Consider the following 14,445-nt stretch of genomic DNA (forward strand, 5'->3'; position numbering starts at 1 on the left):
TTGCACTTATTCAACATTCCATTTCAAGACCATGGGCTTTAATATTGAGAAGCTTGGATAGGAAATGTATATGAACGCCACTTTGTGCGCAAGAGTCATGCTGGGACAGGAAATTGCCTTTCCCAAACTGTTGCTATAAACCTAAAAGCATATAATTAATTTTAAATAATAGATTTTTTAAACCCATTAGCAACTGATCTTGCTAAAGCACCTAAACTCAAATAATTAGGAGGTGTGACCTCATAATAGTTTTGGCCATATAGCGCAGCTATAGTTTAAAATAAAATCCCAACTACTTTCGGCCTTGTGAACTAATAGATAAGATTTTTTTTCCCCACATCCTTGAAGTACACATACATGTGCACACGCATTTGTACTGTATAGACATTGCATTTTTAGTTTTATATGTATACGTAACAAAAACATGTTAATTTACTTAAAGTGTCATTAAAGGTATAAAAAGCTATTATTTTAAAAAATGAAACAAGCAAAAGAGTAATGTTAAGACTATAACGCTGCAATGTTAGATTCTTCCTCTTCTTCTTCATAATCATCTTCATCATCATCTTCTTTATCATTCTCATCATCATCATCAGCATCATCCTCATTGCCAATTTCCTGCTCTTCACTTTCAGGAATAACCACTTCCTCCTTGTCATTGGGATCAATGTCTTCTTTGAACCACACAGCTTTGTAGCCTTCCTCTGTTCTCCGTTCCTTAGTAAGTATGGGCTTCACTTCTTTCTCACTGTCTGTGTTGTCTGAGGCATTCTGGCTGCTGGAGTCACTCAAGGCATCATCATCATTGCTCTTGTTCTGTGAGGCTGGGGCACTGCTTTGGGTGTCCTGTATCTCCTGAACTTGGCTTAACTCAAGACCTGCTGGCTTTGCTTCCTGCTTTGAACTGATGCTGTCTGTGTCTTCATCATTCTGGAAGCCTCCATTAGTGTAGTGTACTCCATCTTTAGGTCCTCCTGATCTTCCACTCAGCTGCAAAGTAAAAACATAAGACAATTATAGCTGATGTATACCCATGTAAACTGAGACATACAGTCAGAGTTATTGGCACCACTGGTAAAGACGGGTATAACACTACGAAAAAGTGTCTGTTTTGATTTCACTTTAAAATATTTAAAAAATTTAACCTTTGAAAGTATAAGAGTTCTTCAAAAACTCAATTTATTTATTTACTCTATTTATTCTTATTTTATAAGAATTTTAAAAACTAAGTACATCACTTTTCTACATAGTCACCTTCTGATGCATTTTTCCCAGTGTCGAACCAACTTTTTAATGCCATCAGCAAAAATGTTTTTGGTTGAGTGTGTAGCCACTGATGCACCGCTGCTTTCACATCATCATCACCTGAAAATCTTCTTCCTCTTAAAGCTTCTTTGAGTGGTCCAAAAAGTGGAAATCAGAAAGCGCTAAATCCAGACTATAAGCTCTCTCAGTCTCTCAGACATGACCAATTACTACTCCTCCCTCCCTCACCGCTTCCAACAAAAATATAAAAGAGCGGAAACTTTTTGAAAATCACTAATTGGCTTATAACATCTTATAATATAACAGCTGGTTGGAAAAATTATCAACATTTTATGATACCATGCCATGAATGCTACATGATATAGTTTCAGAGAATGCAGAACATCAATTCACTAAATAAACTCAGGGTTACATGGCAGCTAATATGTGTTCATATATGCAAAGGTAGTAGTAGTAGTAGTAAGTTAAACTCCAGAATAGAAGTAGGTGACTCACCGCACTCTGAAATATGCTGGCCTCAGATAGTTTCCTCCAGTTTGATCTGTATTGTTTGACCTTAAAGGCCAGCAAACCAATGATGACAAAACAAAGGAGCAGTGCTACAGCTAGACTTACACCCAGAGCAATCATGTCCTCTGTCTTGAATTTACCTGACGGTATTAGCAATTCTTCTGAAAGAGACAGAACATAAAAAATTTATGCACATTTACATTTGCAATTTTATCCAATTGCAAATCTATTTTCACAATAATTGTGTAAGTCAATTTAATTTGTGTAAGTCAATTTAATTCACAATAAGTCTCACCCTAAACCAGATCTCTAATTTCCAGATTAGAGATTTACAGCACTACATGTTAGATTCTTATAGATACCTTGTAATCTATGATTAGGCAAAACAGCATCTTAGACAGCTCAGCATGTATTTTAGATTGGCCACCACCCAAATGCAGAAGCAAGAATAAAGCAGTTGACACCAGAAGTGAGCTGGTGAAAAGACCAATGCAGTGGAAAAGAAAATTTGACCTGGGTGTAGATGTGTAGGAACAGCACTAATGATATGCGAGGATACACATGCAGCTCGTGTTTAACGACTGTACCTGTGTAAGGACTGGGAGTAGTGTAAGGGACTGTAGTAACGGTTTCTGGATTGAAGGTGCTTTCTGTCATGTCAGTTGTTATAGAAGAATCTGTAATCGTATCTGTAGTGATAGCAGTACTTGTTGATATGTCTGTAGTCACTGGTACACTGGTGCTTAAGATTGTGGTGGACATGTCCATAGTGGTGGGAATCCCTAAAAGAAGGGCAGTAACATTCAACAAGTCCTTTGCAATCCAGCCAATTCTAGAAATGAACAACAACTTAACTTTGGTGAGTAATTTACATATATTTCCAATATGATTGATTTAGGTCTCATGTTTTTTAATTGGCTGGACAGAAAGAGACCTGCCTGCAGCACAAGCAAGCATGATTTCTGCAATGTTATGCAAGTACTATTACAGCTATAATATTGAGCAATGTAATGAGTGGAAGGTAATAATTTTGAGATAACAGTATTTTCTCCAGCATATACTGTAGGTGTGATTTGTTTTTACCTGGAATGACTTCTACAGCAAGAGAGGCTGTGTCTGATTCACCATTAGTTGTATCAACTACACGCATCTATGACAAAAAGAAAACAATTAAATAAATAAAAATTACAAGATGTATTGAAAATGCAGCAAAAGAGCAAATAGCAGAGTTGAAAAAAAAATTTCTTACTTGTAATTTAACAGTGCCAGGAGTAACTATTCTTGTCATCAGTATGAAGCCTTCTGCAGTGATTTTAAATTCATTGCCTTCTGTTATGTCAAATTTAAGATAAGGATTTATTCCCTAGAACAAGAGTCATATGGAAAAAAATGTTGTCAGTGTAAGTGGATAGAGCTTTGGCCTATCAATCAAAAGGTGTGGGTTTAAATCCCCTCTCTGCCAAGCAGCCAGTGTTGGGCCCTTGAGCAAGGCCTGTAATACTCTTGGCTCTAGGGGCGCTGTACAATGGCCGACTGTGTGCTCTAAACCCAGCTTTTAAACAAGCTGGAATTTTATTGTACAATTTTATTGTACTGTACACGTGTACATGACAAATAAAACAAGTTTTTTTCCACTGTACTCTGAAGATATTATTCTGAAAATAATAAACAAAATGCACATATTAAAAATAAGCAGATCGTAGTGTGGGGTGTTGCAAAACTCCTTGTCCAACTACAACAGTATTTAAAATGTAAAACTGTACTTGACTATACATGAAAACAGAAAAAAATCAGTTCAGTGTCTGATTGTAAAGTCTTACATCAAAGAAGTCTGCATCTGTGGCCTGAACCTGCAGAGGTTTGTTGCTGGACTTTCTTTCCAGCACCAGACTGCCCACTCCTGCATCTTCTGAGATAAAACCCTCATAACTGGGTTTGACAAACTGTGGTGGGTTTTCACTCATGTTCACCACTTGAAATGTGACTGTTGTCGTGGCAAACTGGTCTGGGGTATTGGTCTCATATGCCTGCATAAGGAAAATGGACATGTGTTTAGTAGGATTGTAGATGAAAGATGTACTGTCTACAATTTCTAAAAAAAATTTCTACTACTAACCATTCATACATCATTTTTCTTATACAACGAAAACGAAAACTATTATAACAGTTTATAAAAATTGGGAGACTGACCAACTTGATTGTACTGACCAACTTGACTGTATTTTATAAATATAGACAAATTTTGATGTCTGCGAAACGCTCAAAAATGAGTGAAGACTTTTTAGAGCATTCAGGTTACACTATTATGATTACCTTTGAGTAATCAAAAGGCATGTCATGCAAAACTGTCATGCTACTGTGATAAATATAGTGTCATGCACCCAGAAGTACTTCAGAAAACCATTGTCACTTAACATAGTCTACCACTGCGGCAAGAAATGCAACCTGCAAATCTATTACGCAAAGAGAAAGCACATCAATTCTATGCTGAAACACTGCTGAATTTTGGGACTCAAGCTCATCTCAGATGGATTACAAGACAGTCAAAACAAGCGGTCAGATGCATGTTTCAGCTTGTTTTCAAGAAAAACAAACATTGAGCAAAGGAAAAGAAGAACCATCCAGGCTGTTGTCAAGCGGTCAGATGAGTCCATGTTTCAGCTTGTTTTCAAGAAAAACAAACATTGTGCAACATTGTCCATCCAGGCTGTTGTCAATAAAAAGTGCAAAAGCTAACAAGTTTCATAGCATTGGGGTGCATAAGTGCTGCATGGGTGACTAGCATGTGTGTGAAGGTACCATTGACATAGAGGTGTATATTGGGATTTTTAACAGACATATTCCCAGTATATTGCAATTCTTTTTTAAAGCATTATTTGAAGGTTTTTGGTTGCATGTAGTACCGAATGGCATTTAAGGAAGGAAATTATCAACAATTGTTTTAATAAATTAGATGGTATTGCACCAGTCCAAACAAAATATGTTATATAATTATTTAACTTATTTAGGTAACCTATTTTTTTGAAACAACTAAATACATGTTCTGCATCAACATTAAACACATTTATATTGTGTTAATATAAATTTTAAATACAAATATGATTTATTACTGTTTATCCAACAAGTACATTGTGAAAAAAAAAAGTGTCATACTTAAACCCTTTCAATCACATAGAACCACCACCCAGGATCCAAACATGTTAATCCAAAGGACAATAGCTTAAGTGCATACAGGAAAATTACCCATTTATATACAGATAGGCTAACTTACCAAGACTGTTAGTATGATGGGTCCTGCTACATCCACTGGCTTTTGCATTGTAATATTCCCACTGTTTGCATTAATACTGAATATATCATTGTCATTTCCTGTGCAAGAAAAAAATCAATCAAACCTCTTAACAAATGCTGTCAAAATCTGTGAATACTATGCCTTAAGAACATTCTCAAGTTAACACTACAGTCATGTAATAAATTCTGAATTTGTCTAACCTCCAACAATTTTGTATCCAATTGGATCATTTATTCCTTTGTCTCCATCAATGGAATAAAGTGGTCCAGGCTCCAAGGTCAGAGCACCCGTCTATGATAAAAGAAAATCACCCATTTAACCTAAATTATTTTAAAACAAAGTAATGTGTTCCACCTTTAAACGTACATGTTAGTCACATCCTAATCCCAGTATGAGTTAAAATATACACATCCTATAAATGCATAAAGTTTTAAGTCTAAAATACTTAAATCTAAATATTAAGATTAAGTAAATAAAGAAGATTAACAGTTTATGTTTTTTTATTGTATTGCTAGATATCAGTGTGATATACATACCGTTTCCTTGCTAACAATCCCTGTGTATCCAGAGCTGATGCAGACTTTGGCCAAGCCAACAATGGTCTCTGTGCAAGGCTGAAACCATGGCGGTCGGTTATTAATGTCTACGATTTCAATGATGACAGTGGTAGTGGCCGTATGAGATGGGGTCTCTGATGAAAATAATGGTGTGTCCTGAAAGTTCACCAAATCAACAGTGCTGATGTTTATTCTGATAAATAAGTTACTGTATCATTTTGGTAGATATGAAAATAACGTTTCCAACAGCTGACATCAAAAGTTTACATACATTTATAAAGGACATGCATTATATGGTTGTCTGTGTATTTTATTAATGTATGCACCTTTTTCTGTGACCAAAAATATAATACAGTCTACTGAAAATAAAACAATATCTACAAAGATGCATAGAGCAATGTACATAATTAACCAGATGGAGGCATGACCTCCTAATTCTTTGTTACTGATTATAACTGACTATATCTAGTGGCTTTCCTGTACCCATTTATATAGGGTTAGTTTGACACCCATTGCGAAGTACATGGAACATTTTTCTTATTGCCAAGGTCTTATGCTGAGAGAAAATTTGTTAAATTGAATTTAACAACCACCAAAATGTAAAAAGCTACTGAAACACATGTGGCACTGTCCACAATTAAGCTAAATGTATAGTCCACTTGGATGTGATGCATAACCCTATGTGATCACCATCATACTTCAGTAAACCTTAGCCAGTTTTTCTTATGCAGCATTTAAGCCCACTGTGCTGTAACCCTTATCTGACTGGTGTTTCAACAGCAGACAGTGTTTTTTCCCAGATGGTAGTTTATAAAAATAATCTTGAGACTCATATTTACCTATAAATAATTATTGACTTGCTGTAATGATTTGCGGTCAGAGATCTGTACAGTGCTCTATAGACTTTTCCACTGTAATTTCATCTAAAGGTTGCACCCAAACTAGCCTTATTAATATGGACATTGAGAAGTTACCAGCTGTAGTCAATCATTATCACTAATGAAGAATCAGGAGGCCATACCACAAAGTTCAAATTCATTATAGAACTTTCTTTAACACCAAATTAATAGGTTGCTGAACATTACCATTTATGTTCATTTTAGAAAATGAACAGTTGCAAAAATCATTGGAATCCAAAAACTGCCGTGACATAAATGTCCCTTTTTTAATTTTTTTTAAATTATCTATTTTTTCCCACTTTTTTCCCCCAACTTTTATCCCCATTCTAATCGTGTCCAATTACCCTGATTGTGTCCTCTATACTGATTCGACCCTTTTGCCATTGACTGAGGACGCCACTCAACTGACTTGCGCCCCCTCCGGCACGCAGTCAGTACAGCCTGCATTTTTCACTTGCACGAGCCGAGTTCATACACCGAGAGACACTGCGCACGGAGGGTCACACCCCTCTCAACGCTATTCCTCAGCCCTGTGCAGGTGCCGTCAGTCAACCAGCAGGGGCCGCAGTTGTACCAGTCATGAGGACCTATGCTCCGACTCTACCCCTAAGCCCCTGAACAACAGCCAAACGTTTTTCATACTGCCACCCAACCCAGTCGGAAAGGTAGAGCTGAGTTTCGATAGGATGCATCTAGAAACCCAACTCTGGTGAGCTAGCGTACTTTACCGCTGCACCACCTGAGCGGCTAACATAAATGTCCCTTAAAAAAAAGGAGGGGGAGGGGGGTGTAAACTGTGACCTCATACCTGAGCAAAGAGCTGTAGAGTAACTTCTGAAAGGGTGTCATAATCTAGATGCCTCCTTACCACAATTTCTGGGTTCAATACTGACTGCAGCCCAAATTCTCCCTAAGAGAAAGAGAGTGAGAAGTGAAAAGAGAAAGTGCTGATAGGCCGATATTCAACAATTTAAAGTGCATTTTTTTTGGTTTATGAAAAAAAAAAATTTACCATAGGAGACTCAAGCACGTAGTAAAGTCGTTGTTTATCGAGGTCTGTCGCCTCAATTTTATCAACTGGTGTACCATCTGGAGATAGCTAAACCAATAAATATCACAAATTAAAAGTATTTACTAACTTGTGCAAAGCATGTTACACTTGAGACAGCAACCAAGGGTTAAAGTCCTTCCTCAAGGGCCCAGCAGTGGCAGCTCTGTGGTGGTGGGCCTGAACAATAACATTTCCTGTAGTCCAATGCCACCACTCTCCTAGCTACTTTTTCATCAAGATGTGTGGATAACTTTGGATTCGGTTCAGTATGTATTTAAATATGATAAGAATTACCTCATTGACTTTCAGGTTGTACAGGTCCTGTGAAAACACTGGAGGGTTGTCGTTGATGTTTTGCACGATCACAATCACGTGTTTCGTGATCTGAAAATAATTCATTTTATAAAGCAGCAGAAATGGTAGTTTTATGCATAGTAATAGAGCTTATTATATAGTAATTAACACTAAGCGAGCTTACCGAAGGGACCCCCTCTTTGCTGCACTTTATGCTAACACGCAGACCACCTCCATCAGGCAGAGTCTGAGCAAAACATATTTAAATAGATTTACACAAATGTGTAACTGATATGAATAAAGATTAAGAAATCAGAGGTCCAAACTAATTAAATAGTGTTTTTATTTTTGCATAATCTTAATCACTTAATCAAGTTTTCAGTTCAGACCAACTGAAATTTTTATATTTAAATAATAAATACAATAATAAATACAATGTACAGTTGGGTGTATAGCAGGTACCTTAATTCATCTGGTAACTTGTTGTGCTACCCAGTATCTCTCTAAAACCTCATTTGAATATTTTTGAATACCATTCTAAATTGGTCTCAGGTCTCATCAGATGTATGTACAACAGACAAAAAACTGTTTTACCTCAAAGTCCAGGACTTTGAGTGCCACAAGCAAAGTGCCATTGATGCCGAAGGCGCCCTCAGGGTTTTCTGTGATTTCTAGGCTCACTCCAGGCTCAGTGTATATTGGAGTTACTTCATCACCAATAGTGTTGTTTTCCGGAAAATCCACAGTGATTGGGGCTGTGCATACTGCAGCAACAGGGCACAATAAACAATATACATTTACAGAAGAATCATAATCACAATATAAAAGGTGATCTCACCCAAAACACAGTATACCATGAAAGGTTTTACAAATAATTATTCAGTAGCTACATGTATATTACATGGAATTGTAATTTTGCATTTAATATAAATACTTGGTGTTTTTTTTTTTTTTTTATGAATACAAATATTTCCATGACATGAAACAAAAGCAGACAGCAAAATATGAGTGTAAATTATTCATTAAGTGATACTTGTCAAAATACAATTAATGGTTAAACAAAGACTGGCATATGTGGCATATAGCATTTGGTTAAAGACTAACCGACATACACAATTGTGATTAACAGTAAATGTGTTTTTATTGGTTTTGTTATGAGCGTAAAACAGTGGAATGATATACATACACTAAACATGTAAACTGCATTTCTAAATAAAATTTTAATCCAATCAAAAAATGACAGTAGATCGAAACCTTTTAGAAACAATACTGATTAAAAAACTAAATGAAATAAACATAAAATGTAATTGCCATCCAGCCAAATTATTTAGATAGACTTAAATAACTAATAAGACATAAATGCAAATTTAAACACCACTGTTCAGTAGCATAGTTAATCATTTAAACTTCAAACTACCTAAAGTTAGAAAACTTAGAAAGGTAATTTCATGTCAGTTTTGAAAGGAATTGATAAAGGTTTGACTTTATGTAAGTGTGCCTTTAAGACTTAGTCTGATGTATCAGTTGAAGTAAACATGAAGTAAACCAACAACAAGCCAACAACAACATCATCATTGATATTTAAACAAATATACTTAGTCAAGCATGATTTCTGACAAATAGTATGTTTAACACCAAGATGTCATGTTCACATACACAAGCAACACTTACTTTCTTGGCTAAGAGTGATGTTGATGGAGCATGCAGCCAGTAGATAACAAACTATTTTGACAAAAATAAGATGTTTTGGATCCATTACTCTGGGCGGCTTTGTTCTATGAGCTTCTCATTCCCACAACATGTAAAGTGCTAAATGATGAGAGAAAGCAGGTTTCAAAGCCAACCTTTGAGATGGAACCTTATCAGTATTTTATTGGATCATAAAAGCTGTCTGTGTTGGACTTTTCCCCCACATAAACTTGCACCATCATAGAGGAAATGTATATCTTGTTACTGTAACAAACTGTCTGGACACAAATACTGCAGCGGTTGTTATTCTGTGACTAAATGATTGAAACACATACTTTATTGTTAAAAATCATTTTATTTTCGATTTCTCAAAAAAGGACAAAAACCCACTAATATAAGATGTCAATCGGCAGGCATAATTCCATTTGTATCATGATCACTCTGACTTACAGAATTGCTACAGCATTTGGCGACTTTCTCACAAGGATGATATTTTTCTTTGCAGTTCCTGTATTCTCAGTAGTTCAGGTCTTATCTAGAGCCATTTCAAATGCTTAATTTTTTCCAGACTTAGCCAGATAAATCTGTTCCAAAAAAGTTCCATCCAATATTTAATCATTTTTAGGTTTAGTTTTTCATTATTCTGTTTACTTTCTACAAAGCACAAAAAGACCACACTGTTACTAAAATATTTAACATAGGTACCATAAGTATGTATTGATTGTCTCATCTTTTGTACTGGAGTCTTTTTTTGGATTGTTTTTTAGTCTAACCACAAAACTCCCAAAGATTTTACTTTCTCCATGTCATCAGTTACAAACTCCAGTCAAGCTTTAGGTTACTAGTTTTGGATTTAAAATGTAAATCTATCATTTAATCACAGAAAAAGAATTGTTGCATGAATCTGCATAAATAAAGACTGCCATGACGTTCATGTGCCTTAGAAGTGCATGTAAACTTTTAAACTAAACTCTCTTGAAATACTATACTAGCAATCTGGTTTTAAAATTTCAGTCCCCAACCACCGGGGGTCATTCATTACCGGGCTGCACAGAAAGAATAAATAATTAGAGATCGCTACAAGAGCTACAAGAGCAATTACATTTCCAAAACTCTTCCGGTGTTATTGTCTCTTATCACCTCTAGTCACCACTCGTTGCAGCGTGAAAGGCTTAGGATTCACACTGATTTTCCATTCTACAGTTATTTTATATTAAATAATCCTGCCCCTGCTGGTCCATGAAATTATATCTTATATGAAACCAGTCCTTGGTGCAAAAAAGGTTGGCAACCACTGTCTTAGTGGATGTAAATATTTGTCATTAGCAGAAGCTGCCCATCAGCCACAGAAACCAGAAAGCTGCCACTGTTGACAAAGTTTACAGAAACTACTCTGAAGCCAGAGTACAAGGGAATGCCTGAAGTGTTGATTAGAGAAAACTACACTTTGACCTGTGCCACCCCTCCTTCCCCCTACCTGCAGGCTGTTGTGCGCATGGCATGCCAGGAAGTTACAAAATTGAACCTTCCTTCATTTAGTCATTGTCTGTTTACCACTGCTTAATCCTGTTTAGGGTCACGGTCTGTCTGATTCATTGGGCAAAAGGCAGAAACACACACACTCACACTTAGGGTAATTTAGTAGCTCCAATTGGCTTGACATGCAGTCTTTAGACATTGTGAATGAAACTCACATGGACACAAGGAGAACATGCAAACTCCACACAGAAACGACCCTGGAATCGAACCTAGGCATTTCTTGCTGTAAGGCAACAGGGCTACCCACTGCACCACTGTACCACCATGTATGTTTGTTTACTTATAATTTGCTGGTCAAAATGACTACTACTTTACTACTTCTAAAACAACTACCACTACAACAACAGCAGCAACAACAATAATATTAATACTACTACTACTTGTTATTTTATTATTATTATTATTATTATTATTATTGTTATTATCATTATTATTATATACTTCTTCTGCTACTAAGAAACAGTGTTAATATTCAGGCCTCAGCTGGTAGGCACAGCAGTCATCAGTTACTGTTTTCTGCTGCATTACTACCATACTTCGAAACAATGCACTCTAAATCTGGATTTTCTATTACAATTTAGTTTTTTCTTTAAAGCATTGAATATTTTACAGCAGGCAACTGGCATACGTCGCTTTCTTCAAACATCACAGAAAGAGGGAATTAATGCCAACCAAGCATGGTACACCCAAATACCCAACAACAGAATAATAGCTGGAAGCCTGTTGGCCTTACTAGATCTGTGTACCTATAACCAGGACCACAGAGCTTGATGTATTGTGTGACAAATTCACCACGTTTGCAGTGTAAATAATTTAGCTTACATTTAACTTTATATTTTTTGTAGGTTGGCCTAATGAGTGTTGGTTTGTTTACATATTGTTCTGTGAATTTAGTTTATTAATTTAATTATTATTATTTTTTGCTTAATTAGTTACAGTAATGTATCAGAAATAAATCTACAGATATATACATGTACAGATTTCTTACTAGACTTTCTTTAGCCATTTCTTACCTTGCTGCATAAATTGAGCTATAATCTCAAGCTCATACAGATTTTAAGCACTTAAGGATCATGTATTATTTATAAAAAGGATATGTGCAACTTAATATGTACAACAGTGATTTAATCATGGGTGTATAATATTTTTGCAACAAGTCTGTGCTATTTTATCTTGTTCATTCATTTTGTACCTTAGTAGATTTATATCTATATCTTGAACCATTCACTACTGGTTCAAAATAAAAATGACAATAACAATAGTATTTACCATAACTATATGGTGTGATTTCTCTTGAATAGACTTCAGTTCATGGCAGATCATGTGACACCCGTGGTCATAATACCTTAAAGTACCACAGCACCTACTGCGTTAGACAAGTTTGTAATAGGAATATTGTGGTGAATCTTTTTTATGTTTGGTAGACATTCCTCCTCTCTATAGCAGGTTGGCTAATTACAACAAACTGGACATGAACATGGGCATGATTAAACATAAAAATTGAAATCAAGGTGAGACATTTGAAAAAGAGATTATTTTACTTTAAAGTATACAACAGTTTGGCATGTACAATCATAAACCTCTCATCAGTCTGTTATGTTGTTATGTCATAAATGGGCAAGCTGGGTGCGTCACTGGTACACGCTGGCACACATATATTGCTTCATCAGTGTGTTTACTCGTTCTGGGTCCCCAGTAAATCCACTGTGAAAACACACATCATAGGTGTCATTTAACAGAAAATGTATTTAATATAATGAAAAAAAGTAGATGTCTTTTTAATATATAAAATGTAATATATTATATTCATAGATAATCAAAGTGTACTCATTGAAGAAAAACTTTCAAAGCAATTATTGTATAATTATTTAATCAAATAAATGCTGGATAGATAAACAGAGATTTTGGCTTACCTCTTTATGCTGTTCTGCATGCGGCGAAGAAAGGAGCAGAGAGAGGAGAGCTTGGCTTTCGACTTGAGCAGCTCAGCATGTCGGTTGGTGAACTCTAGATCTCCCAGCTGTCTCGTCTGCAGCTCAGATCTCCTACAGCTAGTGGAGAATCAAAAACAAAACTATTTCAGTCCAAACATATTTAAATGGGTACCTTCAGCCAAAATGTTTGTTGGCTGTTTATTAAAATCAGTTTCAGAATTTGAGCGTGTGGTTACCCACAAAATGTGAGAAACTGGATGAGAATTGCTCTGGATACATTTAGTTAAAACATTTAAAACACAATAACTGATGAGTCTTCAGGAAGGCATGGTGGTGCTGTATAGCACCATTGTTTTTCTCACTTCTTTCACAAGATGAATTTTAGCTGCTCTAAATTTCCTCTAAGTGTAAATGAATGAATGTGTAAGTCTGGTGTCCTGTGATAGATTGGAGTCCAGTGATAGACTGGCACATCTTGCGCAGTGCCCAGTGTTTTTAGTGCTGCAGGAATCATTGTGACGCTGACCAGTATGGAATGATTATTGAAGATAAATAAACAACTACAAGGGTATAGGTTCTCATCATAGGCAAAGCTTGCATGCACTGCTGATCCAGCAGAGGACAGCGTTCCATCATCTAAAAGTATACTGTATTTCTCTCAGTCTTAAGCAGCCATTTCAGAAGGTGCCTTGTCCTTTAGTTAAATAGAACAGAAAAGACTTGTTAATGACATCTATTTTTAAATGTATGGGTTTTTTTTTTTATTATTAAATCATTTGTTCGGAAAAGCCACAAAAATGTGGTCTCACTGTGCAAATTATGTATGAGTTTTATGTAGGGAAAGAACAATCTCTGACCCAACTATTAATAATCAATGTATTGGCATAAACAAGATGGTCCATGATAAATCAGTGAAAGGGTAGTCTAAAAATTTCATAAAATAACTGTAATTGTAGCTTTTTTATACAAATAGTTTGAGAAAAAAATACTGATTTTTTGAATTAGCATTATGCAGTAATTTCTAATACTGATGTTTGTTTCACTATAACAGCTGGTAGAGTTAGACCTGGGTTCAATTTTAGACTCTTTTGCGCATGTCTTCCCATGTCCATATGTGTTCCTGATTCCCTGGTTACGTCTCACTTGCCAAAAACATGACGACTCTCCCAAGGTCTAACTGTGTGTGTGTGTGTGTGTATGTGTGTGTGTGTGTGTGTGTGTGTGTTAGTAAAATTAAATGAATAAATAACTGCTCAGGTCATATATAAAAGGCAGAATTAAATTCTCATTAATAACAGTATAATGCCAGGTTGCCACTGTTGGGCTCTTGAGCAAGGCCCTTAACCCTCAATTGCTTGGATTGTATACAGTCAGAACTGTAAGTTGCTTTGGATAAAAGCGTCCACTAAATGCC

General features: G+C 35.9%; 1 protein-coding gene across 1 annotated transcript; it reads right to left on the reverse strand.

The window, feature by feature from the left end:
* Positions 1–507: 507 nt before the first annotated feature.
* cdhr5b (cadherin-related family member 5b) lies at positions 508–9,625 on the reverse strand. Its single transcript, XM_063003869.1, has 15 exons — positions 9,541–9,625; positions 8,464–8,633; positions 8,063–8,116; positions 7,870–7,959; positions 7,537–7,623; positions 7,333–7,434; positions 5,605–5,781; positions 5,269–5,359; positions 5,048–5,145; positions 3,597–3,803; positions 3,026–3,139; positions 2,860–2,926; positions 2,364–2,558; positions 1,762–1,934; positions 508–990 (listed from the first exon to the last, which is right to left on the reverse strand). Exons 1-15 carry the CDS (start codon positions 9,623–9,625, stop codon positions 508–510), a joined length of 2,193 nt encoding a protein of 730 aa, XP_062859939.1.
* Positions 9,626–14,445: the final 4,820 nt, after the last annotated feature.

The sequence above is a fragment of the Trichomycterus rosablanca genome, chromosome 1, assembly GCF_030014385.1.
Source record: "Trichomycterus rosablanca isolate fTriRos1 chromosome 1, fTriRos1.hap1, whole genome shotgun sequence".
In the NCBI taxonomy this organism is placed as follows: Eukaryota; Metazoa; Chordata; class Actinopteri; order Siluriformes; family Trichomycteridae; genus Trichomycterus; species Trichomycterus rosablanca.

Excerpts from the sequence above, each read along its gene's own strand:
- cdhr5b (XM_063003869.1), bottom strand. The coding sequence starts at position 9,625 with ATGGATCCAAAACATCTTATTTTTGTCAAAATAGTTTGTTATCTACTG. Across the intron at positions 7,435-7,536 it reads ACGTGCTTGAGTCTCCTATG|GGAGAATTTGGGCTGCAGTC; the intron begins GTAAATTTTTTT and ends TCTTTCTCTTAG. Across the intron at positions 1,935-2,363 it reads TACTCCCAGTCCTTACACAG|AATTGCTAATACCGTCAGGT; the intron begins GTACAGTCGTTA and ends CTCTTTCAGAAG.